This window comes from Tuber melanosporum, assembly GCF_000151645.1.
Source record: "Tuber melanosporum whole genome shotgun sequence assembly, scaffold_46, strain Mel28".
In the NCBI taxonomy this organism is placed as follows: Eukaryota; Fungi; Ascomycota; class Pezizomycetes; order Pezizales; family Tuberaceae; genus Tuber; species Tuber melanosporum.
This window is the reverse complement of record NW_003299091.1, coordinates 274317-289883: the sequence shown is the minus strand read 5'-3', so window position 1 is coordinate 289883 and position 15567 is coordinate 274317. Positions and strand designations below refer to the sequence as shown.

At 47.2% G+C, this 15567-nt stretch overlaps 1 protein-coding gene; it reads left to right on the top strand.

Annotated features, from left to right (window-relative positions):
- Nucleotides 1-1865: 1865 nt before the first annotated feature.
- Nucleotides 1866-4034, top strand: GSTUM_00008388001 (uncharacterized protein; the record flags this gene model as incomplete). XM_002840013.2 has 2 exons in its annotated part: nt 1866-1943; nt 2000-4034. The coding sequence occupies exon 2, from the start codon at nt 2031-2033 to the stop codon at nt 4032-4034; it is 2004 nt and encodes a 667-aa protein (XP_002840059.1). The 5' UTR covers nt 1866-1943; nt 2000-2030.
- Nucleotides 4035-15567: the final 11533 nt, after the last annotated feature.

Genomic DNA, 15567 nt, shown 5'->3' with positions numbered 1-15567 from the left:
ACCCATTTTAGTCGCAGTGCTTGAGATCAACAAATATTTGCAATGCTGTTAGCAGGTTCAATATATTGGCATTATCCTAGTCTCGCCGAACCGGCATACAACCAGGTGGAGTGTTTTGTTAGTTACTCCTGCAGAAAATCTTGGTATCGGTATTCTGCTCGTCATTATTCCATCCTCGCATTTCTTGGGGTAGGTAGAACTTGGAGCCGGAATACCGAATAGGTGGATCGAACTGGTTGTCAGGTTCGGCTGACGCTAATATGCCACACCAAACAATATTCCAAAAACCCAATCCTCTGCCGCAAAAAATATTGCAATTGGCTATATCCGCCAGGTCGCTAATCGCGGGGTTCAGGGACAAAAGGTTCTTGGGAAAAATTAGTGCTATCCTGGCACTGTATAGCCTGAGCTTTTTGGATCTGTTGGGTCTCATTCCCTGATATTCGTAATTCCTTTGACTCGCCAGGCTAAACCTCTCGTGGGTTGATGTCGCGATTTACAGGGATAATCCGATAGTGTGCCGCAAGAGCTTTTACGGTACCTCAACTCTTGCTTCGTGTGCCTCATGAGAGGCTGTATACTAGTCTATGGGCTGCGCCTCTGCAGCATTATTTTCGTAGTTGAGATATATCAAGGCCTGGGGAAATAAGAAACAGAGATAGGAGTAAGCTGTTGGGGTTGTCCCGGGTTTTAGATACATGGAATCTGTTAGAGTTGATAGAGGGAGAATTAGTTGTGGTTGGTCGTTGAAGTTACGGACATGTTCAAAAGGGTTTCTTCTGTTCTAGGGTTATGGTAATTTACGGTGAAGCTTCTGCGGAGATGCCTTTCCCTTGTTGTCACAAGAGCACTCAAGAGAATTGGGACAAGCATAGAGGAGAAAAGAAATGTGTGGTAATCAATGGAGGGTGAGGGTGATTTCACTTTGGTTCATGCTCCGGTCTTTATCGTTACCGTAGTTGAGAGCGAGGGGACAAGAGGAGGACGGAATTTATAACTATACAAGCACCCAGGAATATTTTTTCGTATCATACAAGACAGGGATTATTTTGCGGGCAAACCTAAGTTAACTCCGTGAAAACATATTCTCGGGTGCTTGTAACTTTGCTACCTTTCCTACAGTTACCTGTACTCAATAACGATCGGATCCCATTCTATTCAACTCACATTACTGCTACGCCATTTATTAGTTTCTCCCCCGGGAAAGTTGATCCATCATGCATCACACGGTATAAAAAAACGCAGCCTTACATCCGGTTTCTCAAATGAATATCATATATCCATAGATTGGCTGCCGGGGCTGGGGAGACTTACTTTAGGAGTCTCAGCTCCATCGAGAAATTGGTGCTGATCACCAACTCAGGATTTCCCCATCAACTCGAGGTCTAGAATCTGCCGTAAAGAAAAGAAAAAAAAATATATTTCATACTAGTCTCCCATAACTCGGCAGTATACATCGAGCCTCAGCTGATCTCTAGCCTCCAGGGTTCCCCCCAAAATCGAGTATCGTGCCTCACCTGTGGCATGAGCAGAAGATTGCTTTGAGACCTGCAGGAGAGGTGTAAGGTTTAGCCAATCAGGGACTAAATAAAGCACACAGATAACGAGAACAAAGCAACCCTTATTACTTTTCACCCAACGATACCCTTCGTGTGGTGGGGGCCCATGTTAGAAGTTGGACACCATTACTCAAACAGCCTGTCATGTAGGGAAGTTTGAATCTACTTACATGAAGCCTAGATTTGCCAAAGGCTTTCGCGACTGGTAGGTTTCCCTTGAAGTGCTAAGGTGGAATTTCAGGATATATTTCTCCCTCCCCCTCCCCCTCCCCCATTTGGAGTGAGAAACTTAGTCCCGATATCTATCTAGACTAAGGACCCATCCTCAAGCCTTCAAAGTTTGATCCCGGCTCAAATTTAGAGACCTATACTGCGCACAACCTGGTATGAGCGGAGCACCCCCTTGAACTGGATGTTCACCAAGCTAACAGGGATGACAGAGACCTCCTATCAATACCACGTCCCCTCACCATGGACATCTACACAAACCCCCCACCCAGCACCTATGTCACAGGTTTCACGAAGGTTTTCACGATGCCGACAGACTCAGGCGGGATTCCCGCGGTCGCCGTTAATAGGAGAAACGCTAGTCTCGTCGTCTCCGGATATACCATCTTGATCCTGTTTATTTTCATGGTGGGATGGAACTTGATTTTGTCGATTATCATGGCATTCTGGCCAACAAACCTCGATCCAAACCGATACGTCGCTTTGATTGCCCTTTGGAACTCTGGCGAATCCATGAATGCGATGAAAGTAATGCTGGAGTACTGCTTTAAAATAATCGGTGGGTCACCGAGCGCCGATGGGGCCTTGCCGCCTGGTGACCGCCGACACTCCGACTTGGAAGAAAACGTCCCTACCGATCCAAAAGAACCCGATTTATCCCAAATCCCCCAACCATCAGAGAATCCTAAGCCTTCTAGGCGCAATAAGAAGCCCGGGGCCGGCAATCTATGGTGGGGTATTCTGTTTTTCCTCATTGCCCTTGCAATGTGGGCCGGAAATAACGCTGCGGGTATTTTGGTAGCCGGGGAACTCCTGATGGGAAACGTCGCCCCTCCTGCCAAGGATACCATCTTCTACCCAGACGTCCCAAAATACTCTCGAAGTGACGACAACGGTGCTAGCCTTGCAAAATTGGATTCACTAAAAGCTCCTTCAGCACTACGTGCAATCGGATCTATCGAAGCCTCCGATGTTACAGTCCGGAAGCGAGTCAACATAGTTGGGATTCCCAAACCGAGTGAGCTGCAAGAATCGGAACCTTGGGCAGGCCGAGACTACGATTATAACGTCACCGGTGTGGATATGGGGTTACAGAATGTGCCTAAGTTGACGCTCCAGGTCAAAGGTTCCTGTCATACGGATTATACGTGGCTGGTGAACTCTACCAATGAGGGTGATACCTACAAACTCTTTGGTAAAGACAGGAGTTACACCGCCAAATTCCAACCAGATGTGAATTTCCCTCCAATGGTGACCGTGGAGGTCGACGTGAATTCCGAGACAGAAAAAACCGCATTCGCCATGATGGTTAACACTGGAGGCCTTTTCAGCTACACCTCCGGCTCGGACGCCTGGTATTTTACTGAGCCGACAGGCAGTAAGGAAGTGGCGTATCAAGTCCGCAGGAAGAGACCAGTTCTCAGCTGCTGGGAAACAAGAAGGTGGCATCTTAATGGGAAAGACGTGGCAACCGACAAGCTAGAGACGTTGCCTGGCCTTAACCTCCACAAGGTTTTGATTGAGATATTCAAGTTCGAGTTTGCGCTGCCGCGCGTGGTCAGCATGTCTAGGGCGGCGGGGACGGGAGCACTCAAATCAGCTACATTTTCTGTAGCTCCTTCTTTTATTCTTGATGCGGGATCATCCAGTATCGTCACCGATATTGAGCGTTTGGTGCTTGCTAGTTGGGTTAGTTCTCGGAATGTACTACGCGATACAACCACGTTCGAGGGAAATAATATGGATGACTTAGCCAGGGGAGGGAGAGGCTCGGTGGAAGATGGAGTGGCCAAATTTGTCATTCAAAGTGGAGATGTTGGCACCTTATCTGTCCGGATCCTAATTTCCGTCCCGGTTATCCTCTTGGTTCTTTTGGCCTTTGACTTGTGCTTGGGCTTCATTCTCAAACGCGAAAAGCTTAAGAAACATGGCATATTACACCGTTATATCGCTCGTGGAAACGCTCTACATGCTACCCAATTGTATCGCGGTCTCGACGAGAAGATTTACGATGGAGAGAGGTGGGAATACAAAATCTCAGTTATCCCAGCTATGTACGGGGATTACAATAGACAGAAGACGGGGTATCTTGTGGGTGAACAGCGCCCAGGATACGCTGCGGTATCGCCACGGGATGGAGCTCGTGGGCACAGCCCGGATGGGAAGGGAGGAGGGGTCACCACCGAGTCTAAGCCGGTACCGGAATCAAACGGTCTAGGAGCCGCGGAGATCACACCAAGCAAATAATAAGCGTCTATCCCAACAAGGAGTAGAGCTATTGGGGGAACAAGGCGGGGAGACGTCCTCAGTTTTTTATGGAGCTATTTCTTATTTCCAAATTATTTTTTCCCTCGTTTTGTCGCCGTTTTCGGGAGGCCTTCTCAAGCCATGGATCCCCTGTCTTTTTTCCATTTCTCTATCAACACGGCCGAGCCTAATGTATGTTATGTGGTTGTTCTTATTTCTCTTTTCCATTGTCAACTATCATTTCAACAGTCCAAATCAATGACTTTGGCGGATTAACTCATCTGTATTATCATGAAGTATTAACTTCCTGAATTTACTGAAACTTCCGATCTGAGTTACTGTATTGTATCAGGCTCGAAGTAGATTATGTCTTGAGCTCAAGGAGAAGCTTTTGTTTCCTTCCTTCCTCCATTATTTCATCAACTAGTTGTTCTAAACAAATACCGGAAGTGCCCCGATCAATTCGATATCCCCAAGTCCGATTGTTTCCGATCGCCAGGGCGCAATCGCACACTCCGGGGAAGCTTAATAAAAGTACTAGAGCATGGAGCCGTGAGAGCAAAACCTCTGAGGGCTAAGCACAATTAAGTTTGGAAGGGTGGTGCACTTAGAAAATCTACAGAAGCGCTAGCTAAGGACAGGCTAGGGGGTGAGTAACCTCTCCGGACAATTAACAGATCCAGAAAACGAAAAGCAGCGAATCCTAGAGAAGTATTATACGCCATCCCGACAAGTCATCCGCCATCCCTAAAGCCTGTGCCTTATGCCCAACTACCCTATTCCTAGTGGCACTGGATGTGAAAGAAACAACACAAAAAATCGAATGTGATATCATACCAGACAGCCCTACTCCTGTGGCGACGGGTGTCAGTCACCTATATCCTATACCCACCGAGATTGGATGTGAGGCCAACGATCCCTGTCGTGTGCCTGTCATATCATATCATACCCACTGCACACATCATACCCGCATGCCCTATCCGCATATCTCTACCCGCATGCCTTACAGGCAATTCGCTACCCTCATTGGAATAAAAAAATTGGGAAAAACCCGGGGCACAAAAATTTACTGGTTTATTGAAATGTCGAGTTCTGGTAGCCAATTGGGGGAGGTTAATGGCTTCTCGAACTCACAGGATCACCATACTAGCGAGGATGATCGGGAAGGGACGGGGGTGGGGGAGGTCAAAAACACAGGTATATGGGATTGCTTCCCGGGAGAACTTGTCCGCGTACCGTATTTACTCGGTCACGCTAGTATAGTATGATATGTTGAAATAATGTGAGGCGTGTCAGGGGGGATCGCGCAATTATCTTGTGATATCGGTTCGGTCAAGGTTGCTGAAATTGTTAGGGTGATTGGAGGAATACCGAGGGTATGATACTTGGTTTTATGTACACATTTTTGCTCAGCTCGGGTCGGGGTGAGGCCTGGAATTGTAGGATCTAAGCATTTAATTTCGTATCATATTTCGGGATAGTTTTGGGCCCCTCCCTCCCAAGACCGCGTCCTCGCGGCCCATGCCTTACCTTTTTTCAGAATACTAGCATGAGGTCTAATTGAGCCAGTTAATAAGGTAGTTATCATAATGTTTGGGACGGCCCCCGGTTTTGCAACGGCACCATCACCGTCAATCACTCGCCTAACAACGATTGGTTTTTTTTTTGCAGGAAAGTTATGCACGAACCGTGTTTGAGGTTGTCCCCGCATCTGCGCGTTGGAGCGTTTCGTCTCCAGATGTACGGATTGGAATTGACCGGGGTGCCCAAAATAGGGACCTGGGGGTCTGCCGCATGCGAAATGCAGATATATAGACAAGAATCTTGTAACCTGACCCGAGGGGAACAGAGCGCTTGATGGATTGATGAAGTGGATAAGCCCTTGGATGGCTGTTCTGCCCCCCACCTCACCGGGCGCGTGCGGTGCGTCGCCGGTCGGAGTGTGATGCGGTCGGGTGCGGACCTAGTGCACCTATTGTCTAGACGTTAGCACCAAAAAGACTGCATACAGCAAACTTATCGAAGATGTCCCAGAGACAAATTTAATGGGGAAGGTTGATGGGAGCATTGGTAGTCGGCTCTCCGGCTGGGCCAACGTCTTGAGCTGCTTAGAGCCTAGTCACGCCGGATTGCCAGATTTGGTATAGGGTGGATTCTGTTTGAGTTGCTGGATATAACTACGTTATTGTTCTGGGGTTACTGTAGTTTACTAAGAAGGGTTTCTAGGTGTCTTTCCTTTGTTATCACGGGGGGTGTGGATATGCGTTGGGGAAGAGATACGTGTGGTGATTTATGAAAGGGCTGGGATGGTTTCATCTTTTTTCTGTACTCTTTCCTTTGCCATTAGTTTGGTGAGAGGAGCAGTGGAAAGAAGTGTTGGCGTAACCCTTCCTACTCCCCACCCTCCCTGAAATTCCTATATTTCCGGCCATCTTCCCAACGTGCCAGGGGAATCCGCACTTTACTACTACGCCATTGATAGATACACCAAGAGATTCCATAGTCTCCTCGATCTCCCATCACCCCTATGCCTAGTAACATCTTGGGATATTAGGAGAAAATATTCTTGGTTCGCCTCACACTCCAAGAGAATATTCAGAGGAAGGGCGAGGATAATTCCCATCTCGATCCGAATGGACTGGAAACCCATTACCGGGGGGGGGAAGGAAAAAATAACTGTAGGGGCGGCAAGGAAATTTCACGCATGAAAGAACAACCGAAAGCAGGAAAAATCAGAAATTTTTTGGGGATTCTAATACGGGAGTGGTAGGAACTGGATATCCTAACACCCCCAGAAGCAAAAATGTTGAAAAAGCAGACTCCCGGGGGCCAAGGGAGAAAAGCTAACACGGCGAAAGCCTGGAGAAGAGAAAGGAGCTATCGTACCCAAAGGCCAAACAAGAGAGTGAGGGAGTAAACCACACTAACTTTGACACCCCAAGACCACATTCCTTTGCGAAATGGTATACGGGGTGAGACATGGAATTGAAACACATCCCAAAACCGGTCAAACACAGGTTGTTGGAAAACAGAAAGGTTTGTGACGGCATGCCGGTACCCACGGGGGGCCTAACATTGATAGGCTATTATATGATATGGGCGAATACGGGCGTATCGCGCAAGCCAAGTTAGGACAGGGAAAAAATATTGGAGGAATTAGCGAAGAGCTTAGGGTTTCAAGCAGGACGTAGAAAGAAGCAATGATATGATACATATGTCTAGGTGGTAAACCCATCCTAGATTTCCTAAGGGCTGAAACAAGAAATTGGTCTCGGACCCTAGGAACCCTAGGATAGCGGAACCCCCCCCCAAAAAATGCGCCGGAGAACCCCCGAACTCTCGATATCATAGCTCAAAACAAGGACTAGATAATTTGACCACCTGCTTCCGGCGATTGCTGCCCCATTATTGCTCTTTAATGACGATCCCTGTTGGGGAGCCGGGTCAAAAAGACAACCACGATTTGGAGATACTCCCAGACTGAGGTAGGTATCCCGGGGGGTTGAAATTAGGTTTTAAAAGAGAGAGAAAATATAAGAATGGGAGGGGGCAGAAGTCGTGTTTTATGGAACGAGTAGTGAGGAGGGTAGAAAAACAGCACACCGTATTGGGACGAATGTCTCCGCGATCTAGATTGTCCTATTCAACCTGGAGGCGTACAATACTGCGCCTTGGGAGTGTTCGAATGAGTCTCACTCGCAAATCTAGCGGTGCCGACCTGCCAAGATTGACTGAAGTTACAACCACTTCGCACGAGTGTTTGTGAAACAAGTCTCGCATTAGTCATCTTCCCTTCCCGAAAAGGATAGCTCTTGAAGTTGAACTCAACCTTCGGGGCCGAATGACATGACGGTATAATACTATAGCATTTTCTGTCATTATACTTAGCAATCGTCAATCGATCCGGACCGGGGTGCTAAATAATATCAGGCTCTTTGGAAAAAGAGAAGATGAAGGAGAAAAGAGGAAAACATCGGGGACCCTGCGGTGAGACAGGGCGGATACTACCTAAGAAAGGCATTATTCGCCAGATTTTAGCTTGCGGTATTCAGAAATGTCTCTTTCCATTTTGTAAAGCTTGTGATTCCATGGAAAAGTCGAAATTGACAATATTGACGCTGTGGGACACTCCTTTTACTCCCGAACCTGGATCCTATCGGGCATGCACGGGCTGGGTTTGGAGACCTATCGCACTGGCGGCACCCAAGAATTTTTGGGTACCCCTGGGGGTGAATGTGCTGTTAAACAAGGACCGGCACAGGACTTCTCTCTACAAGATAATCCCCGGGATACCCGGTGGAATTGTAGGAATCTGTACCTGACAGGGTAGCTATACTTCTGGAAGCGGTGGGAGCTTAGACGGGGTATTAGAAATTGGTTTATATCTTTTTTCTTGTTCTCATATCATGCAGCTACCCTCCGTTTGTCTTTTGTCTTTTCTTTTTTCTTTCTCTTAGCTGGACTCGTTTCATCATTGGTCGTTGATTGTTGGTAAAGGGAAGCGATCGCGGACCCAGCTTGGCCGATTGTGCAATCGCAATTAAAAACATGTCTCAGATCACGAACACTTCTGTCGAGTGGCCTGTGCTCCATTTCCTTGAGATCTTTCCTGGAGCCTCATATAACGGAGACGGTATTCGATTTCTCCCTTACAGAATTATTATTATTATTATTATTTTTGGAGCTGATAACTCTTTTCTTTATCCTGCCATGCCCTCACATTAGCTGCAGCCTAATTCAGCAAGAAGGAAACCTTCGTCATTGGTTTAACACTTGCGGGGAGCTGGAATGACCATGCTGCAGCTCGTGGTTTAAGGCTAGGCCGATAATTCGGTTTGGATGGGTTCTGGTGCTTAATAGCTAGGTGACCATGTTTTGTTTGACTTTTTCAATAATATGGTGGGAAGAGCTGGCGCCCGGAGCACGGGGGAATGTTGTCTTATCTATCTAATCATGTATCATACTCGCTGGTCTTTGCCAAGAATACCCCCGTGAGCCGAATATTTGGTAACTTATGGACCGTGACAAAATATAGTCTAGGTTGAGGAAGGTGCCCTTGGCAATGCCAAGCGAGTGCTGAAAGCCACTTCTTCGACTGAGATGTCTACATTCCGAAGTATATCATACAACAAACCACGCTCAATTTTATTCACCTCAAGCTAGACACTAAAAAAGAAGTCCCCTACGAGTCTGGGGCGGCGGGGTAACTTTCGGAAACGGATGAATCTAGGGTAAAATGAAGATCCGTCTGGGTTGCGGTGATCTTCTCCGATGAAGACCGGGGTGAGAGAAACAAGCTGGAAATCGCTTCCTTATAAACCACACACCATGCGGCCGGGTAAGGCAGAACCCAAGCCACCAGGCGAGTAAACGGGCTATCATATGATAACATAATGCGTCCTCGAGCCTTCATATATGCCATATCATACAATTCCTCATTAACTATCATTCTCATCACATGAAAATCAACTCACTCGTGGCTAAAAAATATTAACTAGGTCTAAGCCAAGCCAGATTCTCATCCCTCGCGGTACTCGAGTGGCCGGAGTGAGATCAGATGGCACTACGGCATCGCTCGCTTTATCGCTCTCCGGGTTCAACCCGGGCACTTGAGCACTGTGCTGCGTACCATATCGAAGGCTATGTATGATCTCATTTATCTGATCACCTGATAACATATCTAATTCAATCTCCGTCCCACTTTTCTCCTATCCCTTGCCGACTGCGAACCGCTATGCTTTCCCCCTCTTTCCCCCTTATACCAGGCGGAACCGATGGGAGAAACAAACGATACGACAAGGAGGAGCAAAGGGGGGGGAGGACGGCGGGTATCTCCATCCGGGTGTGTTAGAGATATAGGAAGAAGGCATCTGGCAGTACTTCCCTAGGTTGGGGGCGCTTGGGGCGTTTCACCGCTAGCAGTGCTAACGTGGGGAGCGGGTTTGGGAGGGATCCGAATCTGCCGGCTGATTTGGGTGGGGTGAGGTACGATAGTTCGATTTGTACCCTCCCATAGGGTAAGCTGGTACTAGTCCGGGGAGGGGTCTTTTTTCTTTTCTTTTCGCAAGGTACATAATATTATCATAATCGTACGATAGGATGATAGGGGGCCACTGGGTTGTGGCGCTATCGTATTTTGTTGAAGGAGCGTGCAGCGCTGTGGGTGGGGGTGGGGGTTCTGGGCTCGTGGGGATTCCCGGGGCTCAGGTCGTGTGGTCCCTGGATTCAGTGGTTGAGATTGCGGATGGGGTGAACAGGGCATCGGGAACGAGAAAGTAGGGGTCAACTCGTGGCGCTGGAAGGGGACGGGTTGCTTGGGGTTAGGTATGGAGAAATGGAGCATATGGCTCTTTTGTGGAGTTCGGAAAGCACGATTACTTTGCTGGTGCCAGAGGGTGATAAGGAGGCTGTTGAGGAGTAGGAGGATAAAGTTATTGGTGGTAGATGAAAGAACTGGAGTGGGAGATGGCGGCCTGGGCCAATTGGCGTGGTATAAAAAAATACCACGGTATCGGACTACATGAAGCCCTTTCGCAACTTCAATTGAGAGCGTTCCTTCTTATGTCTTTCGGTTTCCACTCTCGCGCTATTCATGTTAAACTCCGCAACAGTATCTCTGAGAACATAGTAACTATTTTCTAATAGTGATGAATGAAACATAGAGCGAGTCGATCGCCACTACAATATAGGCGAAAAAGAATAAAATAGGCACCGTTCCAAACCGAAGACCACGACCTGCGTGTAAATAAATAGTCCAAGCCGGTGGTCCTACAATTATGAAAACATGTAAGGCACAAGTTGGAGACAACTATGGTCTTTGATTTTTTGATCCATGGCCTTCTTCTCTTCCTCCTCCCACCAATCCAATGGATAAGACCATTTACTTTGCAACTTGAGTAATATGGCCAGTGTTGCCCGCTCATTTACGGTAAAATCTACCGCTCTTATGACGATAATAAAGTCATTACCGTTGGCATGTGTGGATGCACGGTGGTATAAATCTAGGAAGCAATCTTCAACTTGCTTTTGAACGAGACGGCGTTCTTGGACCTCCCTTCGAGGATCTCTTTGAACTCGGTCTTTTGTGCAGGTTCATTGAGCCCTTTTTGAGTTCCGAATTCCGAACCAATCTTTTTATCCAATCTTGCTTGGAATACTATATGCTCTGTAGATAATCGTTATTAACAACTCTGTTAATATAAATTTTGATCACATACCCAGTGCACCACTGACATTGAAGTTGTGCGCTAGCATCATCCTTTCCGTATATCCACATAAAACCTTACACTAAAAACATATTAGAGATCATCCTAAAATAGGAAGCGCAGGGGAAAGAACCCGTAGCTCATCATTTTCCTCCTGAATCTCCTCAAGCCGCTTCTCCATCTTCTCCCGCTCCTCCCTAAGACGCTTCTCTTTTCCCTGCTGTTGCTGCATGAATCGTTGGTACCAGAGCGCTTCAAGTTTGCTCAATTTGTCTCTGGTGCTCAATGTTGGAAGCAAGCATATTCTTACTAGTCATCAACTTCCGATATCGGGCAAAGTGGGTAAACATATAGTAAGAGGAGGGGGGGCGTAATGCTCATGGAGTGGAGGTAGAAGAATTGTAAGGAAAAACGCATTTTGAGGGTGCGTAGTGATAGGGTATTCTCTCTCCTTGTTTGTTGTCGTGCAGTGTCTGGCGGCCCCTCATGGGTCCAGCAAACAAAGAATGGTGGGAGTGGTGTAGGAAGGAAAGAAGAAGTGGTGCAAGCACTCGATAGAAATATTTGCGAAAAGTGACTAGCATTAGCCACATGCCGCGCTGAAGGCGTGCGGGGAGGTCTTCAAGTTCGATTCAACCGCCACAATTGAATTACATGGCAGTAGCCACTTCTGTCCTCCAGTTCTTAGCAATTGCCCAACACGGTGGACGCTAAGAAAATCACTATTCATCAAATAGTGTAGCTTGTGGTGTTGAGGACCTTCTCTTTCGGGTTTCAGAAGCGTGTAAGGTTATGTAAATGTCCTAATTGACAACAATGACACAGGAGAGTAGTAGAGCACCTCTTTTATTTTCTTGGTTCAAATCCTCTCGGACTTGCAGTAGCCGAGTTAAGAAATAATCGCACCACCGGTGCCTAGGAACTACGCGCACTCACGGAGGTGAATGGGCTGTTAACCGAGGGCTAGCACAGGATTTCTCTTTACAAGGTAATTGCTGAGAGGCAACATGAAATTGTAGGAATCAGTGCCTGACATGGCGGCTACAGTTCTGGAGGTGTTCAAGTTGATTTATATCTTTCGTCTCATATTATCTACCTATTTGCGGCTAATAATAATTTTCTTTTTTCTATCCTTTTCTTTTTCTCATCTGGGCTTATCAATCATTGGCTGTTGACCGCCGGTAAAGGGAAGCCAGGGCAGGGCAGATCCCACTACCCCAACCTGGCCTATCACGCAATCACAACTAAAACCATGTCCCAGATTATGGACACTTCTGTCGAGCGGCCGTGCTCCTTTCCCTTCCGATTTTCCTGGCGCCTCATATTACGGAGATACTTAATTTGATTTATTCCTTTTAGAGATCCTTTCCCCCCTTTTGGGGCTGCAGCCTTTTTGTCATCCTGCCATGCCTTCACGAGCTTCCGCCCACTTCAACAAGAAGAAAACCTCTGCCATTGGTTTAGGAGTTGTAGTGGGCTCAGACAGCAGGAACCATGTTGCCACCCGCGGTTCAGATACGATGGCTAACAACTGGGTTGGGATGGATGAATAGAATTCTGGTGCTTACTATCATAGTTTTAAACGGCAATGTTTTTCAGATCGGTAAAACTAGGAGAAGCGGCTACGACCTTTCTAACACTGGGGTGGCGGGGGAAGGGGGGGGAGGGGCGGCAACGGTCAAACATCGAGATAGCTGCCGCACGACAAATGGCGAATAACGAATGACGGAATGGCCTAACTGTCAACAACGATCAAACATCCAAATAGCCTAACAGCGTAACGTCGAAAGAGGAACATGAAACGCCGAATGGCGAATCATGAACCATTTGGCGGAATTGTGAAGCGGCAAAACGTACAAACAGTCAAATGGGGGAACGGCAAAAAGGCGATGCTAGCGAGACGAACCTAAACGATGCTTAGTAACGCGGAAAGGAAACTCTAATCGCGAGCACACGACTTTGGGAAGATGAGGGGGTTTTCTATCTCACTCAACGCTCTCGCTCTCTCTATCGCACTACACAGCTGACTCCTATTCCTCCTCTAATTACCAGAAATATCCATCCTAATCCACCTTCGTCTACACTCGTCCACACAAGTTCCCTACTTCTGCGTACACCCCCATGCTAACAAAAGAAAGACAGGCTTTACAAAGGCTCTCAGGCATGTCGCCTACGGCCAGTTACCACTCTGTCTGTCCCTTGGACTCTCCCGTTTCCGAAAGATAGATATTTTTCTTCCACAGATGCACTCTTCCAAAGTGTATCGCCAAAACCGCTACCCGAACAAAGGGGAAAGGAAAAAAGGAGAAAGAATAAAGCAACGAAACAAATAGCCTAAATGTGCGATCAAGATCTGAGCATGTCCAGCGTGTTCCTAGCATGCCAATCGGGTTCCGGGCATGTTGAGCCGCGTTCACGATTTCCAACCACTAGCACAGGGACCATGTTTTCGACCGTGATATTGTGGTGAGGACTGTCTCCTGGGAGACGGTGGAGTGTTGTCTAATCTATCTAATCCTGCATTATACTCGGTTGTGCTTGCCTGAATGTTTCGTATGGACTGCAGCAAAATATCGATTGGCGGAGGTATTCTTGGCAGAGGCAAGCGCTGTTAATGACTTCTCAGATGGGGAGGTCTACCTTCCGAAGTACAACGAACCACGCCCGAGTTTATTCACCTCAAGTTAAATACTAAAATCCCCCATGATTCTAAAACGCTAAGGCAACTCACGGTGAGGAAAGGAAATCCAGTGTAAACGGAAATCTGTCTGGGTTGTTGGCGCGATATTCTCCAATGGAGACCGAAGTAAAAGAAGCATACGACAAATATCCTCCTATAAGCCACCCACCATGGGTCGGGTATGCTAGAAGCCAAACCGCCCAGCGATCAAACAAGTTGCGGTAACATAACGCGTCATCGAACCTTTCATATATGCCACACATTTCCGCTTCAACTACCATTCGCATCTTGTGAAAATCAACTATCTCGCCGTTAAAAAATATTAACTGGGCCAAGTCGGATCTTATCCTTCACGGCACAGTACTCAAATGGCCAGATTGAGATCAGAGGGCACTGGCATATAGCTCGCTTAACCTCCCTCTGATTTCAACCTAGCCACTTGGGTACTGTGCTTCGTACCGTATAAAAGACACTGGTCTCATTGATCTGATCATCTGATAACATATCTATCTCCGTCCCACTTTTGCCCCATCCCTTGCTGACTACAAACCTCTAGACTATGCATTCCCCATACACAAGGCGGAACCGATAGAAGGAACGAACAATACAATAACGACTACACAAAACGGACGAGTGGAGGGGGGGGTCTACGGGTATCTCCGTCTGTGTTAGAGGTACAGGGGAGAGCGTCCGGCAGTAACTAACTCCCAATTGGTTTCAGCGCTTCGGGCGTTTTATCACTAGTAGTGCTATCTCAAAGGGATGAGTTTAGGAGGGATCCGCTATCTGCCGGTTGATTTGGATGGGTGAGTGAGTGAGGTAGTATTGCGTTTTGTACCCGCCGATATGGTAAGCTGGTACTAATTTAGAGAGGAGCTTTCTTCATTTTTTTTGCGAAGCAGAGGGCGAGCCACAGGACAGTGATGTGATGATGCTTCAAAGGCTTTTGTTGCAGCTGTTTGACGGGGGAACTTTTCGCTGCTCACCACATAACTTTCTACTCTGTGCTAGAGGCAAAACAATAACCCTGACCCTAACACGCAGATCTCATTCTGTGTATTTTATGATTCAGCAATACTAACCTTTGCCGTATACATACATTTCCTTGCCTCACGTTTGACTAACAGCTTTTCATACACATCAAACACTACTCGTGATAACGCATCAAACATCTCCTTTTGAAGATAGCACTTCCATTAGGCGAAGATACCGCTGCCAGAAATATTCTCAGCCATACTCGTACCCTCGGTCGGATTATACCCCCAGTCAGGTACTCCCGTCCTCGGCAGGAACAGCGAACAGGAGCCCGGTGGAGCTAAACGTGATGGAGGACTCGGCATACGCTGGGAATATGTAAGGATCTGGATAACAAAGAAAGGATAAAAGGCAACCTGTTTTCCCTTTGTTACTAGAGTTATTTTGGCTTACCGTGCACCTTAGCCCCCCCCCTCTGTCACATGTATTTGGTCGATCTGTCCTTCGATATTTTTCGTTTTACTATTTTTCTTTCCAAATATAATTCCCCGGTTAGGATAGATATTTAAGATATTTATATTACGCGGTTGTCTCGCCATACCATACGACCAAGCGTCCGAACTGTCGCTGTTCATAAACCTTGTTGTCATAAAGGAGAATGCAACTCTGTGGG